We start from the raw sequence: 25,091 nt of genomic DNA, 5'->3' as shown, positions 1-25,091 counted from the left end.
AGGAGATAGAGAGAGGAGATAGAGAGATGAGATAGAGAGAGGAGATAGAGAGAAGAGATAGAGAGAAGAGATAGAGAGAAGAGATAGAGAGAAGAGATAGAGGGAGGAAATAGAGAGAAGAGATAGAGAAGAGATAGAGAGGAGATAGAGAGAGGACATAGAGAGAAGGTAGAGAGAGAGGAGATAGAGAGAGGAGATAGAGAGAGGAGATAGAGAGAAGAGATAGAGAGAAGAGATAGAGAGAGGAGATAGAGAGAGGAGATAGAGAGAAGAGATAGTGAGAGGAGATAGAGAGAAGAGATAGAGAGAAGAGATAGAGAGAGGAGATAGAGAGAAGAGATAGAGAGAGGAGATAGAGAGAATAGATAGAGAGAAGAGATAGAGAGAGGAGATAGAGAGAGGAGATAGAGAGAAGAGATAGAGAGAGGAGATAGAGAGAAGAGATAGAGAGAAGAGATAGAGAGAGGAGATAGAGAGAGGACACAGAGAGAAGAGATTGAGAGAGGAGATAGAGAGAGGACAAAGAGAGAAGAGATTGAGAGAGGAGATAGAGAGAGAGGAGATAGAGAGAGGAGATAGAGAGAGAAGAGATAGAGAGAAGAGGAGATAGAGAGAAGAGGAGATAGAGAGAAGAGATAGAGAGAGAAGAGATGGAGAGAGAAGAGATAGAGAGAGAAGAGATAGAGATAGAAGAGATGGAGAGAGAAGAGATGGAGAGAGAAGAGATGGAGACAGAAGATATAGAGAGAGAAGAGATGGAGAGAGAAGAGATGGAGAGAGAAGAGATGGAGAGAGAAGAGATGGAGAGAGAAGAGATGGAGAGAGAAGAGATGGAGAGAGAAGAGATGGAGAGAGAAGAGATGGAGAGAGAGGAGATGGAGAGAGAAGAGATGGAGAGAGAAGAGAAGGAGAGAGAAGAGATGGAGAGAGAAGAGATGGAGAGAGAAGAGACAGAGAGAGGAGAGATAGAGACAGGAGATAGAGAGAGGAGATAGAGAGAAGAGATAGAGAGAAGAGATAGAGAGAAGAGATAGAGAGAGGAGATAGAGAGAGGAGATAGAGATAGGAGAAAGAGAGAGAGAGAGGAGATAGAGAGAAGAGATAGAGAGAGGAGATAGAGAGAGGAGATAGAGAGAGGAGATAGAGAGAAGAGATAGAGAGAAGAGATAGAGAGACGAGATAGAGAGAGGAGATAGAGAGAGGAGATAGAGAGAGGAGATAGAGAGAAGAGATAGAGAGAAGAGATAGAGAGAGGAGATAGAGAGAGGAGATAGAGAGAAGAGATAGAGAGAAGAGATAGAGAGAAGAGATAGAGAGAAGAGATAGAGAGAAGAGATAGAGAGAGGAGATAGAGAGAAGAGATAGAGAGAAGAGATAGAGAGAAGAGATAGAGAGACGAGATAGAGAGAGGAGATAGAGAGAGGAGATATAGAGAAGAGATAGAGAGAGGAGATAGAGAGAAGAGATAGAGAGAAGAGATAGAGAGAAGAGATAGAGAGAAGAGATAGAGAGAGGAGATAGAGAGAGGAGATAGAGAGAGGAGATAGAGATAGGAGAAAGAGAGAGAGAGAGGAGATAGAGAGAAGAGATAGAGAGAAGAGATAGAGAGAAGAGATAGAGAGAGGAGATAGAGAGAGGAGATAGAGAGAGGAGATAGAGAGAAGAGATAGAGAGAAGAGATAGAGAGAAGAGATAGAGAGAAGAGATAGAGAGAAGAGATAGAGAGACGAGATAGAGAGAGGAGATAGAGAGAGGAGATAGAGAGAAGAGATAGAGAGAGGAGATAGAGAGAAGAGATAGAGAGAAGAGATAGAGAGAAGAGATAGAGAGAGGAGATAGAGAGAGGAGATAGAGAGAAGAGATAGAGAGAAGAGATAGAGAGAAGAGATAGAGAGAAGAGATAGAGAGAAGAGATAGAGAGAAGAGATAGAGAGAAGAGATAGAGAGAAGAGATAGAGAGAAGAGATAGAGAGAAGAGATAGAGAGAGGAGATAGAGAGAAGAGATAGAGAGAAGAGATAGAGAGAAGAGATAGAGAGAAGAGATAGAGAGAGGAGATAGAGAGAGGAGATAGAGAGAGGAGATAGAGAGAGGAGATAGAGAGAGGAGATAGAGAGAAGAGATAGAGAGAAGAGATAGAGAGAAGAGATAGAGAGAGGAGATAGAGAGAAGAGATAGAGAGAGGAGATAGAGAGAGGAGATAGAGAGAAGAGATAGAGAGAAGAGATAGAGAGAGGAGATAGAGAGAGGAGATAGAGAGAGGAGATAGAGAGAGGAGATAGAGAGAGGAGATAGAGAGAGGAGATAGAGAGAAGAGATAGAGAGAAGAGATAGAGAGAAGAGATAGAGAGAGGAGATAGAGAGAAGAGATAGAGAGAGGAGATAGAGAGAGGAGATAGAGAGAAGAGATAGAGAGAGGAGATAGAGAGAGGAGACAGAGAGAGACACGAGGGAAAGAGCCGGTCCACAGGGACCAATCGTCACTAACTGTGACCACGCTAGCCCTAACGAATCTGGGCAGCAGGGAATAATGGGGGAAGATTTGGCCCTTGTCTTGCGTTGGGGGTGTACAACAACCGTGAAGGGCATCCCCAATAGTTGCTGTGGTTCGTAGTTAATATTACAGGTAGTAATCGTACCTCTTGCACCCTTTTCACTTTGGAGATTCAGCAAAATTACCATTGGACGTGTGCAGCAAGCTCAGCAGAGTATCCAGAAGGTACTTGATCACCGTGCACAGCTGTTCAGTGGAGGAACGGAGAACCAATGCCACTGGATCGTCGGTGCGACCACATCTGTGCAGCTCAGACGGAGGCAGGCCAAGAGCTCCACGGAGCCGCCGAACAGCATGCTGGGCCAAGTTCAACTGCAACTGCAGTTGGGCACAAGCCTGGTATGCAGCGCAGACACGTGTGTCATCTCGCACTGCCCTCTCTGGGCGTAGCAAGAAGTGGTGGCCACCAGCAGCACTTGATAATGGTGGTAGATCTACGGCCTGAAGCAACAATTCTAGCCGATGGCAAGCAAGATTGTACCTAAAGACCAAAAACAGTGTCGTACAAACCAAATCTCAATGTTTCATGTCATCATACAGAGATGGCGTAAGAACATTTTAAAAAATTATGTAAATTCAAGTAATTCAAGCCAAAAGGAAACCAAGTAAATGCTGGCAATCTCAATGCAAAATGTCTAATGGTGCCTCACCGAAACTGGAAGTCTTCCTGTAGAGCTAGCAGAGTGGCAAGTTGCTGCTCTACTTCAGGCTGCCCATTCAGACTGGAAGGAAGGCCGGGACCTTCACCAGCGGCATGCCCTTCAGGTTCCCATGGCAGGATGTATGTGTGGCCGTAGTAAAGACCCAATGGGACTTTGGCACGCACGTTGGTGCCTCCATACTTCCCAATGACAGTTATCTTCAATGTGAAGGAAGACAAATCGAACAGTAATTAAATAACTAAAGTACTAGGGATGTCACTTGAACAGGAAAGATCAATTAAAGATGTGCGTTACTCGTATTGCATTTCCTGAAGGGCAAAAAAAACTGTTGGCAACAATTTTCCTCACCTTGACAAAGCGACAGATAGGTGGTGGAAGCAGGTCGTGCAAGATTAACGCGTGAGTACCAATATCGGGGGCCATGACCAGGCGACAGCCATCGACCTCCTCTCCGCGGGCCCAAATGTCGACAGCGAGTGACGAGAGATCAGGGCAGGCCGGAATGAGCACGTCAGTCAGTAGCACCAGGCGTCCAAAATCCAAAGTCACAAAGCGTCTGGCACCTGCATGCCCAGCCAGAATGCCCGGCCTGGTTAGCAGCTCGTCATAGTTATACAGCGACCACGCAACTACGATTTAAAACAATCAAGGTTATTTGATGTAATCAAGTGTCTTTATACAAAGTGCTGTGAGCTGCCTCACACACTGGCATTAATCCTGCGAGCTTACAGAATGTGCAAATGTGACTGCAAATTTTAAAGGGGAAAAAGGAAGCACAACATAAATTGGACAATCAACTTAAATGACCATCAAATGGTAAAGAATGTCAAACTGTTTCTGCGCTTGTGTTTTTGATGCAGAAGTCTGGCAAGCAGGTCAAATAATCAATAACGGCAATGTGTGAAGAAGAGCTGACCTGCGTGCATGCGTTCAATGACCATAGACTGGTGTGCAGGGGGTTGCAGGAGTAAGGAAGCTTGAGAGATGGAGTGTGCCATTTCTGTTGGAAGTGGCTCCGCAGGGCTGGATTTCAGGATGTCATATGCTGCTTTGACGGTCGTAGTAACTTGCTGGAAAACATGACCGAAAGGAAAATACCATCACATTCACACAAACCATTACTTAAACACTTTAAGAAGTTACAAAAGGTATGACATTATCAGACATGGCAATGGAGATATAGGGGCGTTTATCTTTCTTAAATAATTTGACAATTTGTTTTTGGCCGGAGGTGGGGTTAAGGGGGAGGAAGAGGTTGAGATGTTAGAAAATTGAAGATTCACATCAAACCACCATGAGACGAGTAAGGTTGCTATCAAAATAGCAACGCCAAAGGGTTGTGGAACAAAAAACAAATCTCAATTATTCATCTTTCGATCACTCAATATTTCAGCAAAAACAAAACAAGAAATTCCACAAAGATGGACCTGGTAAAGAATCTTCAACTGTTTTGTCAACCCATCCTAAGCTTCGCTGTAAATCAAAAATCCTTTAAATCAAGCTCCCCCTGTTGTGCACAGATTCCGCAAAGCAATTTTTGGGACTTCCATTGCATGCCAAATAAATGCTATTGGGGAAGTCATGTGACGCACTCCTTTGGTCTTTCCTGTTGCCTGCTTGGACTGCAGAACCAATACTGTGCTCTGGTCCGTCAGGCACGAGTTGGTATAGAGCTTTGCCAGGTCGCCATTGTTCAAGAGTTCACTGGAACACAAGGCCACCTCATTGGGGGGAGTCAGTGGCGGTGTCATGAAGAGAGGCGTCGTCTTTGGGGTCGGGGGGAAAACGAGCATGGGGTGTGAAGAAAGGGTCGAAGATGTGGCAGCCGAAGCAGCAGCACAGGCCGCAGCCGTTTGGTGGAGTTTTGCCTCTAGCTTGGCTTTCTACAAAGGGTTACAAATACAAGTCTTATTTAAAATAAAATAAAAATTAACGCTCCAAGTGCATTTTACTAAATTCACTATTTACACGAGTCACATGCCTGTGAAATCAGGAAACAACTACATTGTCCATTTTCATAGCTCAGGCTGATTAATCTGTGATCATATTCCATTTACACAATAAAGGACTTCTTGTACCGTTTCTGAAACCTAAGAGCACATCACTCGGCTCAGAGCAGAGGAGGCAATGGCACCTCAATTTCAAATATGACATAAATCTTCCATATATTTTTACTTGCAAAATATCAAATATACGCTTTCTCCGGACTCCACTGCAGTGGTCTAAATGTGGTCTAGTGTGAAGGCAAGGATCTAAATGTGGGGGCAAAAAGCCACCTGTTGTTGGAGGTTCAGTAGCTGTTGCTGCTTTTCATGCAGAGCTTGTAGCTGCTGCTCTGCGGATGCCATCGCTGTAGAGAGAGAGTGCAGAGCAGCCTGTGCAGCGGAGCTGAGCAGTTGGTTTGTCTCGCACGTCCCAGTGGCACCAGCTGGCGGTCCAGCCGGGGCAACCACTCCAAAGACACTTCCTGTGAAAACACATTCATTTATATATTTATCACATCGATCAAAGGACATTGCAAGACGTTTTTCACCATTACCTATTCATTTGCAAGGTTATTTTTCCTTTGCTACTCTGATCAGGACTCCATTTCTGAACAAGTGAAACTGAAAATAGGTGCAGAAGGAAAACAAGAAGGGCACTCGGTAGAGCGCATACCTCCGCCAGGCTCACCAGATTATTTTTTGTATCCCACTGATGGGCCGGATCTGGATTCAAACCTGAACCAAAATCGAATCGTCTAGTTCTCGTCACCTAACCAACTCGTCCACCGAGTTTAGTCATAACTCATCCACAACTTTTATAAACATCACTATTATAAAGTCCGTCAAAAATGATGGGTTAGAACAGTTTTTGACGGTACAGCCATATGAGCACGCCAAAGTCTGAAGTCTGGGCCTAGTGTCAGCGGTGCTTATATCATCTTTATTTATCAGACATCATACCGACATAAATGAACACTCGTTTTGCTCTGCACACGTTGCACATCATGTGCAGCAAAATTCACCTCCCTGTGCCTTGTATTTATTGTGATTTTAAAAATACCACTTCTGTACACCGACCGACCTTGAGGCTCAGTTTGCAAGCCACCGTCTACAATTCCAATGTGAGAGGCATAATTACTCTTCTTTGGGTCTTCGGAATCCTTGGGGTCTTTAGTGTCCTCTGGGTCATTTGGGTCCTTGGTGTCTTCAGGGTATTCAGCATCTTTTGTGTATTTTGGGTCTTCTGGTTCATTGGCGTCTTTTGGGTTATTTGAGTCTTTTGGGTCCTCCAGGTCTTTGGAGTCATTTGAGTATTTTGCGTTCTCGCTCTGGATCTTTGGGGCATTTAAGGGTCTTTGGGGTATTTTGGGTTCTCGCTCTGGATCTTTGGGGCATTTAAGGGTCTTTGGGGTATTTTGAGTATTAGGAGTCATTTGGGTCTTTTGGGTCCAATGTGTCTTCAAGGGTCTTTTCGGTCTTTTGGATTGTTTGGGTCTTTGGGGTATTTTGGGTCTTTGAGGTCTTTAGGATATTTTGCGTCTTGGGGTCTTTTGTGTTTTTTTGATCCTTTCAGTAACAGGGATCTTTTGGGTCTTCGGGCTCTTTTCAGTCTTTAAAGTTCTTTGGGTCCTTTGGGTCTTCGGGGCTTTTCGGTCTTCAGGGTCTTTTCAATCTTTGGGCTATTTAAAGGTCTTTAGGGTATTTTCAGTCGTCAGGGTCTTCACACTCTTTTGGGTCTTTAAAGGTCTTGGGCTCTTTTTGGTATTCGGGGTCTTTATGGGTCGTTGGGGATTTTTGGGTCTTCAGGGTCCTTTGGGTCTTTGGGGTATTTTTGGTGTTTGGGGCCCATTGGGTCTTCAAGGTCTTTTCAGTCTTTTGAGTATGTTGTGTCTTTGGGGTATTTTGGGTCTTCAGAGTCCTTGGGGGTATTCTGAGCCATTTGGGTCTTTTGAGTCCTCTGGGTTGTTTGGGTCTTCAGGGTTGTTTGAGTCTTTTGGTTCCACAGGGTCTTTTGGATCCTCGGATTCTTTTGGGTTTTCAGGGTATTTTGGGTATTCGGGGTCTTTTTGGTCTTTTGGGTCTTCAGGGTATTTTGGGCATTCTGGATCTTTGGGGTATTTTGGGTCTTCAGGTTCTTTTGGGTATTCAGGGTATTTTTGGTGTTTGGGGTTCATTGGGTCTTCAGGGTCTTTTGGTTCTTCAGGGTATTTTGGATCTTCAGAGTCCTTGGGGGGTCTTCTGAGTCCTCTGTCATTTGAGTCCTCGTCGTTGTTTGGGTTTTTGGATTGTCGGGGTGTGTTGAATCCTGTGTCGTTTGCGTCTTCAGGGTCTTTGGAGTCCATTGGGTCTTCTAGGTCTTTTGGCTCCATTGGGTCTTCAAGGTATTTTGGGTCTTTGGGATCCATTGGGTATTTTCAGTCTTTTGGGTCTTTGGGGTATTTTGGGTCTTTTGGGTCTTCAGAGTCCTTGGGGTCTTCATGGTCTTTTGCTTCTTTAACAGTCTACATGGTATTCTGGGTCTTCGGGTATTTTGGGTGTTTGGGGTCCATTGGGTCTTCGGGGTCTAGTGGATCCTCGGAGACTTTTAGGTCTTTTAACCGGTGGACACAGTCGTGTTCAAAGATTGCCCATTAACCCCCCCCCCCCCCACCCCCCACCACCCCCCCACTCCAATCCCTCCTAAAGCACTACTGAAAACCTTTAAAACCTACCCTTATGAAGGGGGACAGACACACACATACATACACACACACAAACACACATTGTGTTTTATATGGTAGGTGTAATATATCGCTCTTTGACCAATCTCTCAATGGTGAAAAATCACTTAAGAAATTAAATAATTCTCGTCTCAGAATGCACATTCAGATCACCAGGTTCGAATCGATTCGGTGTTGTCACACACCCACAACCTGTCCACCAAGTTTAGTCCAAATCCGTCCATAGCTTTTTGAGATGTCCTGCTATGTATAGTTTTTGACCCTATCACTCAATGGTGAAGAATCACTTTAAAAATTCTACTAGCCAGATCCGAATCCGGATCTTCACCAAAATCTAATCATTTCGTCCTTGTCACATACGCTACATCTCTGCCAAAGTCCACAACTTTTTGAGATATCAGACAAACAGACAGACAGACAAACAGCCAGACAGACAAACAGACAGACAGGGGTGAAAACATAACCTCCATCCACCTTCGGTGGCAGAGGTGATGAAATATCAAAATAAGCAAACAGGACCGATGTGGTCACTGTTCACGTTGTCCTGCATCCGGTACGATCAGCAGTGGTTTCTTCCATCGTTTACACTTCTTCCACACTTCATGTTGGTCTTCAAAACATCTTTGAATCGTTTCCTTTGTCCACGGGCTTTTCTCCGCTTTCGATAGCTTGGAGAATGCAACACGTTTTGGTAGTCTTGAGTCTGTCATATGACACAGATGACCGGTCCATCACTGCTAGACTTTTATTACCAAGGACTCTAAACTGCCATTGTTCCTACAGGAGAAAACTGTATTGGCAACTTGGTCTTCCCATCGAATATGGAGAATGGAGCGGACAACGCGTTGATGAATGGACACGTTCGAGCGACTTTATATGTTTTCCGTGGGTAACCCAGGTCTCACAACATAGGATAGTTGGGATTATGGCCGCTTTGTAAACTTGCAATATGGTTGCCGTTTTCAAGTCTTTATTATTGAAATCACGAGATTTCAAACAAAGATGAGCTGCATCGGCGGATCATATACGAGCCTGGATTGCTTCGTTAATGTTTGCATTTCTCGAGAGAATAGTACCGAGGTATGGAAAATGCTCAACTCACTCGAATGCTGTGCTGTTTATTTTAATTACTGACGTGGGAGTGGTGCTGGAGTTTGGAAAGGGTTGGACAATAACCTTAGTCCTCACAAAATTTAAAATGAGGCCAAAACGTAAACAGTAAAAATTGATAAAACTGACTGCATTTCTACAGCGGACTGGGAAAAAATGGCAGTTGTCTGCGCACTGCAGTTTGAATATTGCGGTGAGAGAGACTTCAGTTTTTGATCGAGTCTCAAATTAAATAATTTACCATCTAGTCAAATAAAGTATTGTATTTCTATACCTGCCATTCCCGAACATGGACAATTAAAAGATGAAGTAATTATCAAAGTAATTTCAAACTTTTCTTCTTCATTCATTATTACTTTTCTTCATTACTTCATTCATTACAAACTTCATTACTTTTCTTCAAAGTAATGAAGTAATTTCACTCAGGCCAACTGGCACGGTCTTCAAGCAGCCATCAATCATCTGGACTGGTCTCCCATCTCTACCGCCTCTGACATCAACTCATCCTAGGAATTCTTCCAAAGTAAATTGCTCTCTCTCACGCACAGTTTTATCCCATCTCGTCTTCAATTGTCATACCCTTCCTCCTGTCCATGGTACACGGAATCTTGTGGTGAGGCTATTGCCCAAAAACAACTTGCTTTCGTCTCCTGGAAAGCAAATCCAACGGAAGGAAATCTCATTTCCTTTCACAAAGCCCGTAACAAGTGTGTGTCCACCCTCAGGAGAGCCACGAAACAATATCTCTCCATTCTCAGGACAGAACTCTCTTATCTGTCTCCCTCTTCCAAATCCTGGTGGCGTCTGGTCAAATCTGTTTCTGGTGTTTGCTCCCCCTCCATCCCCTCCCTCACCTCAAACGGCCACACGGCTGACTCCGCACGTGAAAAAGCTGAATGCCTCAACTCTGTGTTTGCCTATAAATCTTGTGTCCCAAACCCATCCCTCTCTGAACCCACCGTACCCAGTCGTACCCAGCTGCTCCTGGACTCTGTGTCCTTTCCTGCTGACAAGGTGGAAAAGTTTCTGTCAACCCTCGACTCTGATTCTGCAACTGGACCTGACGGCATCAGCCCACGGGTCATAAAATCTTGTTCTTCCGCTCTTTCACTCCCTCTCTCTGTTCTCTTCACCCTCTCTTTTGCTCAAGGTCATCTGCCATCTGCTTGGAAATCTGCCAACATCACCGCTTTGCACAAAAAAGGTGCAAAAACAGATCCCAGCACCTACAGACCAATCAGCCTTCTCCCAATTATCAGCAAAGTCATGGAATCCATCATTGCTTCAGATATGAAATCTTTCCTCTTCTCCAATGGCTTGATCTCTGATCATCAATTTAGTTTCAGACCTGGTCACTCTACTCTGGACATGCTGCTTCTCCTTTTCAACAATGGATGGAGGTCCTCAATGCCAAACAGGAAATTAGAGCTGTCTCCCTTGACATATCACGTGCCTTCGATACAGTCTGGCACCCTGCTCTGCTCACCAAACTCTCCTCTTTTGGTATCCATGGAAATCTCCACGCATGGCTGGCGGACTTCCTCTCTAGTCGTAGTCAACGTGCGTGTGGCCCTGAATGGGTTTCTCTCATCTCCTCTTCCTGTTCAGGCTGGAGTTCCCCAAGGCAGTGTTCTGGGCCCTGTGCTTTTTCTGGTCTTCATCAATGATCTCTCTGACTCTCTTGAAAATCCTCTCTATCTCTTTGCTGATGACTCTACTCTCTGTCACTCCATTCTTCATCCCTCAGATCGGCAGTCTGCAGCCTCCTCACTCTCTGCAGACCTCGACAAAATCACAGACTGGGCAAACAAGTGGACCATGTCTTTCAATCCTGACAAATCTCACACTCTTACGATGTCTCTCCGAAAAGACCGACTGGACAACCCTCCCATCCACTTTCTGAATAATCCTCTCCAAGAAGTTCTGTCACTCAAGCTTTTGGGTCTCACTATCTGCCATGATCTTTCCTGGGAAAACCACATTTCAAATCTGGCCTCCAAAGCCAGTCGCCGACTGGGCATCCTCCGTCGTGCGAAGTCCTTCCTTGGCACACCTGAGCTCCTCACCACATACAAGGCTTTCATCCGCAGCTCAATGGAATACTGCTCTCCCCTCTGGGCTGGTGCTCCTGCCTCACACCTAGCTCGTCTTCACGCTGTTGAAACCAAAGCATTCAGAATCATTGGAATCTCCCGCGATGAAGCTAACTCCAAGGGCCTCTCACTCACTCACCGCAGGCAGGTTGGTGGTCTTTCCGTCTTCTACCGACTCCTCTCTGGCCTTGCCCCCCCCAGCTCTCTCTGGGCTCTGTCCCGCAAATATTCCTACAGGTCGCACAAGATCTGCCTGCAGCCCTCTTATGGTTAAACTGCCAAAATCAAGACTCTCTGCTCACCTTCACTCCTTCATTCCTCTTTTCTCCCGCCTCTGGAACAAACTCCCTCACTCTCTTCAATCCCACTCCACCCTCCAGGTCTTTAAAACAGCTGTTCACCACCATCTCTTATCTTCCCCCATCCAAAACCTTGATCTTTTCTATCCCCGCTAATTTCACCCCAATTCCACTTTTTTGAAATACCAACTTCTGTCCTCGAAGTCCATGGTGTCCTTGTGTTTTATACTTCCCCCACCCCCTCCCCCCCCCCCCTTCCCACGCCTCCTCCCCCCCACACATCTCCCTGCTCTTAAATGTTGTGTGCTCTCAAGTGTTTGTGTGCTTCCCCTTCTCTTGTCTTCCGCTCCCGTTTTTTATATATTTTGTTTGTCTGGTTGATTTGTTTGTGAAGTAAATGTCAGCTCTTTCACGAGCCTCGATTCAGTATACAAAAAAAAAAAAAAAAAAAAAAGCAAATTACTAAAAACAAGACCGAAAGTCTAACAGCGGCGTAGCCGGGCTTGTTTGATACTTTAGTTGAAGAGGATAGTATGACCTGGGTGGGGATACGTTTGCAAATAATGCAAGTCTTAAATAATTATTTTGAAGTACCGTAAGTATCTAACTTGTCTGTCACCATGGAAGTGAATAGATTGCATTTAGACACCATATGGTTTATTATATCTGTTGGTCAGTTAGTCAACACTACCAAAGTGACCTCAGCACCATCCTGACACACACCACTGTGTGTGGTACAGAATGAGGTGTTTTACGGCGGCCAGAGTGCACATCCTGCCACCAACCTCCTTGAGAAAGGACCCAGTGAGTTGGTACTCATTTTGCCAACCTCGGAAGGATGACAGGCTGAGTCAACCCCAACTGGTGTTAATTCAACAGCTGACCGGGATTCCCAGCCCTCCACCCTAACCATTAGGCCAACACCAGGCCTGGGGTGGTTGGAGGCAGTCAAAGTTTTAATTAGATATGATCTGGGGGGAATCCCACCCCCCCCCCCCCCCCCCCCATCATATATCACCCTGTTGTCAAAATTTCAACTCCCACCAATCATCAAGTGTGATAATTTGACACAACCAGGTATATGATGTAATACAGTTATTGCCAAAAATATTGGCACCCTTGCACTTTTTTCAAATAATGCGGCATTTCTTCCAGAAAATTGTTGAAATTTAAAATCTTTTTGAATTCACATATGTATTTCTTTGGTTTGCAGTGGCTGAAATAAGCTGAAACAACAAAAGCTGAAAAAAATCAAGAAATCCTCGCATATTCCACACAGAAATCCTAAAATAGCCCTGACAATATCATTGGCACAAAAGCTGAAAAAAATCAAGAAATCCTAGCATATTCCACAGAAATCCTAAAATGGCCCTGACAATATCATTGGCACCTTTTAGAGGTTGTTCGAAATAATTAGATTTCAAGTAGGTGATTCTACTTTACTTTGGAATTGAACTCACCTGTGGTGAGATGCAGGTGCCTGCAATATATAAATCACGCATTCAACCAGTTCAAATAGAGAAAAGGAGTTATTCTTCTGTTTTGTGTCACAGTGTGTTCCGCAATGAGCATGGAAAAAAGAAAGAAAACCAGAAAATTTTCTGAGGAGGTCCGACACAAGATTGTAGCCAATCATGGACAATCTCAAGGCTACAAGTCCATCTCCAGAGACCTTGATGTTCCTGTGCCCACCGTATGCAATGTTAGCAGGAAGTTTGAGGCCCATAGCACTGTTTTTTTTTTGTTTTTTTTTGGCAGACAAGATCGAGGCTCGTGTATGAGCTAGCACATTAAACACACATTAGCACATAAAACACAAAAAAAACAAAAACGGACACATAAAACATTAAAGGGAGGGGGAGACAAGATGGGGTGAGAAAGGGAAGCACACAACCACAACAGGAGAAACCAGGGACATCGGGAGATCTGTGGAAGGGAGAGGGCTGGGGGGGGGGGGGGGGGAAGGAGGAGGGAAGGAGTACACGGTATAGAACGAATTGAAACTACAAATAATTTCAGCAATGAGGTCAGCGATTGAAAGAGGTGGATTTGGGGTGTATTAATAGGGGTAGAAAAGATCAAGGCTTTGGATGGGGGAAGACAACAGATGGTGGGGAACAGCTGTTTTAAAGACCTGTAGGGAGGAGTGGGATTGAAGTGTAGGAATTTGTTCCAGAGGTGGAAGAAAAGAGGAATGAAAGAGTGAAGGTGAGCAGAGAATCTTGACTTTGGCAGTTTCACAAGAAGAGGGTTGCTGGCACTTCTTGTGCATCCTGCAGGAATATTTGGGGGACAGAGCACAGACAGAGCTGGGGGAGCTAGGCCAGAGAGGAGTCGGTAGAAGACAGAAAGACCACCAACCTGCCTGCTGTGAGTGAGAGAAAGGCCTTCAGAGTTAGCTTCATCGCGGGAGATACCAATGATCCTGAAAGCTTTGGTTTCTACAGCGTGAAGCCGAGCTATGTGTGAGGCAGGAGCACTAGCCCAGAGGGGAAAGCAGTATTCCATCAAGCTGCAGATGAAAGCTTTGTATGTGGTGAGGAGATCAGAGGTGCCAAGGAAGGACTCCGCACGACGGAGGATGCCCAGTCGGCGACTGGCTTTGGAGGCCAGCTTGGAAATGTGGTTTTCCCAGGAAAGATCATGGCTGATAGTGAGGCCCAAAAGCTTGAGTGACAGAACTTCTTCAATAGGATTGATGAGAAAGTAGATGGGAGGGTTTTCTAGATGGTGTTTTTGGCGTGACAAAGTGAGAGTGTGAGATTTGTCAGGATTGAAAGACATGTTCCACTTGTTTAACCAGTTTGTGATTTTGTCCAGGTCTGCAGAGAGTGAAGAGGCTGCTGCCTGCCAATCTGAGGGTTAAGATATGGAGCGGCAGAGAGTAGAGTCATCATCAAAGACATAGAGAGGATTTTCCAGAAAGTCAGAAAGATCATTGATGAATTCCAAAAAAAAGCACAGGGCCCAGAACACTGCCTTGAGGAACTCCAGCCTGAACAGGAAGGGGAGATGAGCCATTGTAGAAGAGGAAGAATTTAATATCAGTAGTGATGATGGATTCCATGACCTTTCTGATGAGGCTGATTGGTCTATAGATATAAGGATCTGTTTTTGCACCTTTTTTGCGTAAAGCGGTAATGTTTGCTGATTTGCAAGCAGATTGTAGCAAACAACAACATCAACAGACAACCTTGAGCGAAAGAGAGGGTGAAGAGAACAGAGAGAGGGTGAGATAGAGCGACAGAGCAGGATTTTAGGACCCGAGCGCTGATGCCGTCTGGTCCAGTTGAAGAATCAGAGTCAAGGTTTGACAGAAACTTCTCCACCTTGTTGGGACAGAAGGACACAGAGTCCAGGAGCAGCTGCGCATGACTGGGTAAGGTGAGTACAGAGAGAGATGGGTTAGGTACACAAGATTTTGAGGCAAACACAGAGTTGACGCATTCAGCTTTTTCATGTGCGGAGTCAGCTGTGTAGCCGTTTGAGGTAAGGGAGGGGATGGAAGGGGAACAAACACCAGAGACAGATTTCACCAGACACCACCAGTATTTAGAGTAGGGAGACAGGTTTGAGAGTTCTCTTGATAGTCGAGAGATATTGTTTCCTGGTTCTCCGGGGGTAGACACACACTTGTTCCGGGCTTTGTGAAAGGAAATGAGATTGCCTTCCGTTGGATTTGCTTTCCAGGATGCGAAGGCAAGTTGTTCCAGTGCAACTGCCTCATGAGCCAACCTCCCCGGACATGGCAGCAAGAGAAAACTTGATCGAAGATTGCAACGAAGAATTGTTTGAATGGTGAAGAAAGAACCTCGATCAACTGCCAAACAGATTCAAGCTGACCTTTAGACACAAGGTATGACAGTTTCAACACGCACCATCCATCATCAACTCAATGAAAGGTGGTTCTATGGGAGGAGACCCAGGAGGACCCCTGCTGAGAAAGCCCAACTGGAGTTTGCCAAAACACACCTGAACAAGCCAAAATCATTCTGGGAAAATATCCTGTGGACAGATGAGACCAAATTAAAGCTTTTTGGTAAAGCACATCATCTCTATGTTTACAGAAAACAAAATGAAGCCTTCAAAGAAAAGAACACCTTCCCTACAGTCAAACATGGAGGAGGTTCAGTGATGTTTTGGGGTTGCTGTGCTACCTCTGGCACTGGGTGCCTTGAATGTGTGCATGGCATAATTAACTCAGGAGATTACCAAGGCATTTTGGAGCACAATGTTGAACCCAGAGTCAGAAAGCTAGGTCTCCGTCAAAGGTCATGGGTCTTGCAGCAGGACAATGACCCCAAACACACTTCAAAAAGCACCCAGGACTGGTTCAAGACAAAATGCTGGACTGTTCTGAAGTAGAGAGCAATGAGTCCGGATCTAAATCCCATTGAACACCTGTGGGGAGATCTGAAAACAGCAGTTTGCTTCCTTCAAATTCAAAACAGCAGTTTGCTTCTTCCAAAGGCACCCTTCACATCTGGGAGAACTGGAGCAGTTTGCACAAGAGTGGGCCAAACTGCCAGTAGAGAGGTGTAGGAAGATTATTCATGGCTCTAGGAAGCACTTGACTGCAGTTATTTTGTCCAAAGGCTGTGCTACAATATATTAAGTCTAGGGTGTCAATAATTTTGTCAATGCCATTTCTTTTTATTTTCTGATTTAAAAGGATATATTAAGTTCTGAATCAAAAACAAAGGTTCTGTGATATTAACAGCGAAATATGGAATTGCGGAGACCAAAATATTATTTAATGTCAACAATTTTTTGGAAGAAATTTGAAAAAAGTGCAAGGGTGCCAATATTTTTGGCCATGACTGTACATCAACGTTCCCTAATAGTTCCCTAATAACTTCCAGAAGTTCCGTTCCCTAATAGCTTAGGACCGGATTTGAGATGGATGTGGACTTTCCAGACAAAAGCACCAATTTTTTCCCATGTTACCCGTTACCTTAGCTTTCCATTTTTGATAGGAACCACTTAGCTTTCCATCTACATCTCGCTGTCTGATGATATGGACCAACTTCTATCTACTCATCCCAACTCTCTCTTCCTCATATGTGGTGATTTCAACTGTCATCATGCCAGTTGGCTGGGTGTGGGTACCTCTCTCACCAGCCATGGCTCCTCAGCAAAGGACTTCTGCGACTCACTGGGACTGACACAATCTGTCAATTTCCCGACCCGGATCTCAGTCAACGGAACATCTTCTCTTCTGGACTTGGTTATGACTAACTTCCCTGAAAATGTCTGCTGCTCTTCTTCTGCTCCGATCGGATCATCTGATCATGTCCTTGTTAAAGTGGACATCTCTCTGACCATCCTCAGGGAGCCTGCTCAGCGTCGACGAGTCTGGCATTTCACTCAGGCCAACTGGCACGGTCTTCAAGCAGCAATCAATCATCTGGACTGGTCTCCCATCTCTACCACCTCTGACATTAACTCATCCTGGGAATTCTTCCAAAGTAAATTGCTCTCTCTCATGCACAGATTTATCCCATCTCGTCTTCAGTTGTCATACCCTTCCTCCCGTCCATGGTACACGGAATCTTGTGGTGAGGCTGTTGCCCAGAAACAACTTGCCTTCGTCTCCTGGAAAGCAAATCCAACGGAAGGAAATCTCATTTCCTTTCACAAAGCCCGAAACAAGTGTGTGTCCACCCTCAGGAGAGCCAGGAAACAATATCTCTCCGTTCTCAAGACCGAACTCTCTTATCTGTCTCCCTCTTCCAAATCCTGGTGGCGTCTGGTCAAATCCGTTTCTGGTGTTTGTTCCCCCTCCATCCCCTCCCTTACCTCAAACGGCTACACAGCTGACTCCGCACGTGAAAAAGCTGAATGCCTCAACTCTGTGTTTGCCTCTAAATCTTGTGTCCCAAACCCATCCCTCTCTGTACCCACCATACCCAGTCGTACCCTGCTGCTCCTGGACTCCGTGTCCTTTCCTCCTGACAAGGTGGAAAAGTTTCTGTCAACCCTCGACTCTGATTCTGCAACTGGACCCGACGACATCAGCCCACGGGTCCTAAAATCCTGCTCTGCTGCTCTATCTCACCCTCTCTCTGTTCTCTTCACCCTCTCTTTTGCTCAAGGTCAACTGCCATCTGCTTGGAAATCAGCCAACATCACCGCTTTGCACAAAAAAGGTGCAAAAACAGATCCTAGCAACTACAGACCAATCAGCCTTCTCCCAATTATCAGCAAAGTCATGGAATCCATCATTGCTTCGGATATGAAATCTTTCCTCTTCTCCAATGGCTTGATCTCTGATCATCAATTTGGTTTCAGACCAGGTCACTCTACTCTGGACATGCTGCTTCTGCTGTCTCAACAATGGATGGAGGTCCTCAATGCCAAACAGGAAATTAGAGCTGTCTCCCTCGACATATCACGTGCCTTCGACACGGTCTGGCACCCCGCTCTGCTCACCAAACTCTCCTCCTTTGGTATCCATGGAAATCTCCACGCATGGCTGGCGGACTTCCTCTCTAGTCGTCGTCAACGTGTGGCCCTGAATGGGTTTCTCTCATCTCCTCTTCCTGTTCAGGCTGGAGTTCCCCAAGGCAGTGTTCTGGGCCCCGTGCTTTTTCTGGTCTTCATCAATGATCTCTCTGACTCTCTCGAAAATCCTCTCTATCTCTTTGCTGATGACTCCACTCTCTGCCGCTCCATTCCTCTTCCCTCAGATCGGCAGTCTGCTGCCTCCTCACTCTCTGAAGACCTGGACAAAATCACAGACTGGTCAAACAAGTGGAACATGTCTTTCAATCCTGACAAATCTCACACTCTTACTATGTCTCTCCGAAAAGATCGACTGGACAACCCTCCCATCTACTTTCTCAACAATCCTCTCCAAGAAGTTCTGTCGCTCAAGATTTTGGGTCTCACTATCTGCCATGATCTTTCTTGGGAAAACCACATTTCCAAGCTGGCCTCCAAAGCCAGTCGCCGACTGGGCATCCTCCGTCGTGCGAAGTCCTTCCTCGGCACACCTGAGCTCCTCACCACATACAAGGCTTTCATCCGCAGCTCAATGGAATACTGTTCTCCCCTATGGGCCGGTGCTCCTGCCTCACACCTAGCTCGGCTTCACGCTGTTGAAACCAAAGCTTTCAGAATTATTGGAATCTCCCGCGATGAAGCTATCTCTGAGGGCCTTTCACTCACTCACCGCAGGCAGGTACGTGGTCTTTCTGTCTTCTACCGACTCCTCTCCGGCCTTGCACCCCCAGCTCTCTCTGTGCTCTGTCCCCCAAATATTCCTACAGGTCGCACAAGATCTGCCAGCAACCCTCTGATGGTTAAACTGCCGAAATCTCGGCTCTCTGCTCACCTTCGCTCTTTCATTCCTCTTTTCTCCCGCCTCTGGAACAAACTCCCTCACTCCCTTCAATCCCACTCCTCCCTCCAGGTCTTTAAAACAGCTGTTCACCACCATCTCTTATCTTCCCCCATCCAAAACCTTGATCTTTTCTACCCCCGCTAATTCACCCCAGATCCACCTTGTTTGAAATTCCAACTTCTTTCCTGGAAGTCCTGGCAGTGTCCATATGTTTTATACCTCTCCCACCGCCCCCTTCCCATGCCCCCCCCCCCCCCCAAAGCCCTCGCCCTCTCTCAGATCTCTCGATGTCTCCATGTCTCTCGGTCCCTGCTCTCAAATGTTGTGTTTGTGTCCTTCCCCCTCTCTCCCCATCTTGTCTACCGCTCCCGATGTTATATGTTTTATGTGTCGGTTTGTCTTTCTGTGTGATTAATGTTCGCTCTTTCACGAGCCTCGATCTTGTATACAAAAAAAAAAACAAACAAAAAAAAAACTACAGCCACGATAACAATCGAGAGTAATAAAAATATCCTTATTTTCACGTGTTTTACTTCAGGTGTTTCACGTGTTTGTTTGTGTTTCACATTGAATGAAAAAACGTAAAGGTAGAGCATGCAGATTGTGATACATGACAGGTTCAACGATATGTCCGGCCTGAACGGCATAGGAATCAAAATGGTGGTGTGTGGAGTCAGCCCTCATACTGCCATAATGACATCACATCACCCCTGTCATGTGACCAGATCCTCAGCTCTGATTAATGTACGTTTGAGGGGACATACATACATACATACATACATACATACAGACAGACAGACAAACACTGTTCAAGACGGCTTTGCCCCATGAGCTGCACCGCAAAAATAAAAATAGACAACAAAACAAGACAGCAAGACAGAAGCTCTCATTATTGCTAATCCCACTTCTCACGTACAAAAACATTGGATAACAAACCTCTCTTATCCTTCTCGACGCGTGTGCCATCGCTTGTCGCCACACAGCCAAAATGCAGAGGTTCCACCTCGAGCAACCCTGTCAAAGCCGTGAAGCTGCTCTCCGCTGCGGCTCCCACAGCTACCCGTCCGGGGCCTGATGGCCCTGTCCACAACAGCAAAGGCATTTCTCAATCAAAACACAGTACTCAAAGGCAGATCTCATCACAACATCTTCAGTAGATTTCAGGCGGTTTTTTCCTTTATCAAGTAACTTGCCCGTCATTATTTCAGATAAATCGATCTCTTCTGACTGGATGCTGGAACTGCTGACCACAAAGGCATTCTTGTATGACGAGCCACTCATTTCAATGTCAAACAGCATGGGGTCAAATGGTGAGCGGTACAACCCGTACCTGCAAAGCACAACCACCAGAACAACACAATGAGAAAATAAATTTTTCATCTTCATTCTGAGAACTCTCACAATTTAAGGGGTTGGCATAATAACACTATGTATGTAGTTATATTTAATTGGTCCTGTCTTGTGTCTGTCGCACACTGTCTCTTCGGAACCCATTTTTTCAATCCTATCCTGTCCTACTTTCTGCATGTTTTGTTTTGCCATATCCCATGTTTCAATATGTTTTATGGTCTGTCACATCCTGCTGTCCCACGTTTTTATGCCTCCGCCGACTTATGTTATCAGGTTGTCCGTCCGGCTGTCCGTCCGTCCGTCCGTCCGTCCGTCCGTCCGTCCGTCCATCCATCCATCGTGACAGGTTTTCGTTACCGCGATAACTTGAGAACGGCTGAAGGGATCTTAGTCAAACTTGGTGCAGGTATGTATAAAGAGGTATAGATGAACCACTTACATTTTGGGGTCATGAGGTCAAAGGTCAGAGGTCATGTTAGGTCAAAATACTGTTACCATGATAATTTGTGAACCAGTGATGGGATTCTGACCAAATTTGGTACATTTATGTAGAATGATGTAAAGATGAACTGATTAGATTTTGGGGTCAAGAGGTCAGAGGTCAAAGGCCATAGAACGTCTAATAGGTCTATAAGAGAACGGCTGAAATTATCTAATTCAAACTTGGTACAGGTATGTATAATGTTGTAAAGATCAAGTGATTACATTTTGGGGTCATAGGTCAAAGGTCAACGGTCAAATTTTGTAATAGGTCTATAACTTGAGAACGTCTGAAGTGATCCAATTCAAACTTGGTACAGGTATGTATAATGATATAAAGATTAACCTATCATATTGTGGAGTCAAAGGTCAAAGGTCATATCTGTAATCGATCTATAACTTGAGAACGGCTGAAGTGATCCAATTCAAATTTGGTGCAGGTATGTATAATATTTTAAAGATTAAGTGATTAGATCTTGGCGTCAAAGGTCAAAGCTCAAATCTGGAATAGGTCTATAACTTGAGAACGGCTGAAGTTATCTAATTCAAACTTGGTACAGGTATGTATATTGATGTAAAGATTAACTGATTCGATTTTGGATTCAAGAGATCAAAGGTCAAAGTCTGTAATAGGTCTATAACTTGAGAATGGCTAAAGGGATCTAATAAAAACTTGGTACAGGTATGTATATTGATGTAAAGATTAACTGATTCGATTTTGGATGCAGGTCAAAGGTCAAAGGTCAGGTCATGTCAGGAAAAATTTAAGAAGTTGTAAACAGCTTAAGGGATTTAAATTAAAACTTGCTCCAGGTATGTGTAATGATGTAAATATGAACTGATTAAATTTTGGGGTCAATAGGACAACGGTCAGAGGTCATGTCAGGTAAAAATGTGCTAACTTGGGCACAACTGAATGTATTTAAATCAAACTTGATACAAGTATTATAATGATGTAATAATGTGGGCGGAGGCATATCAGTTGACTTTGTGACGTCGACGAGTGCCGTTCTAGTTATTAATGACCCTATAAGGACACATGCAGGAAGTTTGGTTTCTGATATTCCTGGAGCCCACTGAATAAGAGTCAAATTGATAGATTAGGGCCGGTGGTCGCACATTTACAGACAATCAAGAACTACCCTCACCCCACTGTGAATCTTGCAGAGCTGTTAGGATTAGGTTACACACTCACAGTTTATGAACCCAATCATTTTAATCTATAATGGCCACAAAAACTGATGCCCATAAAACGAGAGGTTCTGTTTTTCAGAACACTTTTGCCTCCAGTCATGAGAAAAAGGACATGGGAAGGGTCACCCTCCACCTTTTTAAGCCAAGACGTGGAGCTTTTGGGAGACCATTTGGCAGCCCAAAATATCGAGGAGCTGATGATGTTCGACCAGGATGATCAGGCATTGCACCTTAGGGCATCGCCATTTTGTCTGATTATTTAAGTTCTTCCACTTGAAGAGCGCGAGAGGCAAATTTGAATGGTTGAGATGGCATACAATTTTGCCAAATTCATAAGCAAAGTCCTACTAAACTACCGGTTTTTGGAAGTTCCAACAATCCGATTCATGTTCAACAGTACATGTCAACAGTCAAATAGTGCCTCGATTATAGACCGACAGACTGAGCCGATTTCTCTCTCTTTGCACTATGTGTGTTGAGTAATTCTATTTTTTGACTGCTGAAGACTACTGCCTCCTACCAAAGAAGCAGAATGAACAAATATTTCTGGCTTTGAGCTATATTTTTTCTCCAAGAGCCTCATGGAAAAGCAGGGTTATATCGCCAGTAAGGTAGTGGGGAAACAATTAAACACAACCGATAAGTGGATAATTAATGAGAGAGAGAGATAGAGATAGAGATAGAGATAGAGATAGAGATAGAGATAGAGATAGAGACAGAGATAGAGATAGAGATAGAGATGTAGAGATAGAGATAGAGATAGAGAGATAGAGAGATAGAGAGATAGAGAGATAGAGAGATAGAGAGAGAGAGAGAGAGAGAGAGAGAGAGAGAGAGGGAGATAGAGAGATAGAGAGATAGAGAGATAGAGAGATAGAGAGATAGAAAGAGAAAGAGAAAGAGAAAGAGAAAGAGAGAGAGAGAGAGAGAGAAAGAGAGAGAGAGAGAGAGAGAGAGAGAGAGAGAGAGAGAGAGAGAGAGGGAGATGAAGAGAGAAGGATAGAGAGAAAAATTTGAGAGAGACAGAGAGAGAAGGGGAGAGAGAAAGAGAGAAAGAGTGAGACAGAGAGAGAAAAAAGAGAGAAAAGAGGTAACTAGAGAGAAAGAGATAAAAAGAGAAAAAGAAAGAGAAACAGAGAAAGAGACAGAGAGAGTAAGATCAAAAGAGAAAAAGAAAGAGAAACAGAGAGAGAGAGAAAAAGAGAGAAACAGAGAGACAGAGAGAGAAACAGAGAGAAACAGAGAGACAAAAAGAGGGAAACAGAGAGAGAAAGAGAGAGAAACCGAGAGAGAAACAGAGAAAGAGACAGAAGGAGAAACAGAGAGCAAGATAAAAAGAGAAAAAGAAAGAGAAGCAGAGAGAGAGTGAAAGAGAGAAACAGATAGTGAAAGAGAGAGAAACACAGAATGAAACAGAGAGAGAGAGAGTAAGAGAGAGAAAGAGAGAGAGAAACAGAGGGAGAAACAGAGGGAGAAAAAGAGAGAAAGAGAGACAAAAAAGAGAGAAAGATGGAAACAAAGAGAGGGAAACAAAGAGCAAAACAGAGAGGGAAAAACACTGGAATCAGCAAGTAAGGTTGCATTAGGAATGGTTAATGGGGGTAATAATGATCATGGGTCATGATGGGGGTGATACGAGGTGGCGATGCACTGCCTGCTTGAAACCCTGGAGGGCAGAGTGAGACAGAAGTCTCTGGAAGGTGGTTCCATAGACAGGAGAGCAAAAAATGAAAGATTTGAGGTGTTCAGTCAAGCCTCGATTTGGGAGGTTAAACCATGATGAGGTTACTCAAAGAAACCATGTATTCTGGAATTGCTGGGGAGGGCCGCTGGACTGAGGGAGCAATATCGGAGAATAGAGGGTAGAAAACAGACAGACCACCGACGTGCTTGCGATGCGAGGCCAACAGACCCTTTGTTTAGGCCGTTATCATGGGAGATTCCAATAATCATGGGACAACAGGTTTCACCCAATTACAATCAGTAATTAGACAGTAAAATGTAATGTATCAACAAGCGTTATGCCTCGGTCCCCCGTCGGTGAAGTGATGAGAGTTGACAAAGAGGAAGACGCAAGGCGGCCATCTTTGATTTTGACGTGGCGACCCAATTTTCAATAGTGTTCTTCCTTATGCATAGCTACACCCACACACCAGATTAGAAGTTAGTAGTTCCTTTATTTTTCAAGATATTTCGCTCAAAAGGTTCAGACATATATATGGTGGCGGCCATCTTGGATTTTGACGTGGCAACCCAATTTTCAATAGCGTTCTTCCTTATGCCTAGATACACCCACACACCAGATTAGAAGTTGGTACTTCGCTTATTTTTCAAGATATTCCGCTCACAAGGTTCAGACATACATGGCGGCGGCCATCTTGGATTTTGACGTGGCGACCCAATTTTCAATAGCGTTCTTCCTTATGCCGAGATACACCCACACACCAAATTAGAAGTTGGTACTTCACGTATTTTTCAAGATATTCATCTCACAAGGTTCAGACATACATGGCGGTGGCCATCTTGGATTTTGACGTGGCGACCCAATTTTCAATAGCGTTCTTCCTTATGCCTAGATACACCCACACACCAGATTAGAAGTTGGTACTTCGCTTATTTTTCAAGATATTCATCTCACAAGGTTCAGACATACATGGCATCAGACATACATGGCGGCGGCCATCTTGGATTTTGAGGTGGGTTGCACCCACACACCAAATTCGAATGCGGTCCTTCGCTTACGCACGCACGCACGCCCACACACCCGCACGCAAACACGCACGCATGCACGGACGGACGCACGCACGGACGGACGCACACACGCACGCACGGAGGGGAAAACCATAGTCGCCCTTTCGCTCCGCGGTGCGAAGAGGGACAATTAAAGTGACTTTGTCCACCACAAAGCACAAGTGTTCAATAGGTAGGAAACATGAACAATTCAATAGTCCAAATGATTCCCTTCATTCTCTCTACTAAACTCCCACACCTTATTCTCCCTTTTCTTCGTTACATAGTACAGTCGTACCCTGCTATTCGCGGGGGATACGTTCCTGGAAAATGAGGTGAATCACGAAAATCCACGAATATTGAGGAACAAACCGTGAATGGCGAGGCAAAATCCGCAAATGGTGAAGCAAATCCCATGAATACAACAACACACCGTGCATTTTAAGGCCATTTTCCCTGCAAGAGCGGGGGTTAGCCTTGCGGTCCCCATGACAATCTTCTCCATTTTGCCCTATTTTCTGCATCTCTCCTTGTTAACCCCCTTGCCTGCATTTCTTCTTCCACCGTCTT

General features: G+C 44.8%; 1 protein-coding gene across 3 annotated transcripts in view; it reads right to left on the bottom strand.

Moving 5' to 3' along the window:
• Window positions 1-25,091, bottom strand: part of BIRC6 (baculoviral IAP repeat containing 6) — a 538,457-nt gene that overhangs the window by 424,587 nt on the left and 88,779 nt on the right. Inside the window, exons 22-29 of one of the 3 annotated variants that reach the window (XM_078784399.1) lie at window positions 19,961-20,097; window positions 19,704-19,847; window positions 5,492-5,682; window positions 4,808-5,098; window positions 4,132-4,285; window positions 3,564-3,778; window positions 3,204-3,412; window positions 2,679-3,034 (exon numbers count right to left, since the gene is read on the bottom strand). In XM_078784399.1, the coding sequence (XP_078640525.1) occupies window positions 2,679-3,034; window positions 3,204-3,412; window positions 3,564-3,778; window positions 4,132-4,285; window positions 4,808-5,098; window positions 5,492-5,682; window positions 19,704-19,847; window positions 19,961-20,097 (1,697 nt within the window). The remainder of the gene's footprint in view (window positions 1-2,678; window positions 3,035-3,203; window positions 3,413-3,563; window positions 3,779-4,131; window positions 4,286-4,807; window positions 5,099-5,491; window positions 5,683-19,703; window positions 19,848-19,960; window positions 20,098-25,091) is intronic. The other 2 variants (XM_078784400.1, XM_078784401.1) reach the window with 2 other exon arrangements.

This window comes from Myxine glutinosa, chromosome 9, assembly GCF_964187855.1.
Source record: "Myxine glutinosa chromosome 9, kmMyxGlut1.1, whole genome shotgun sequence".
NCBI lineage: Eukaryota > Metazoa > Chordata > Myxini > Myxiniformes > Myxinidae > Myxine > Myxine glutinosa.
Note: the sequence above shows the minus strand (reverse complement) of the source record. Positions and strands in the feature narration are given on the sequence as shown.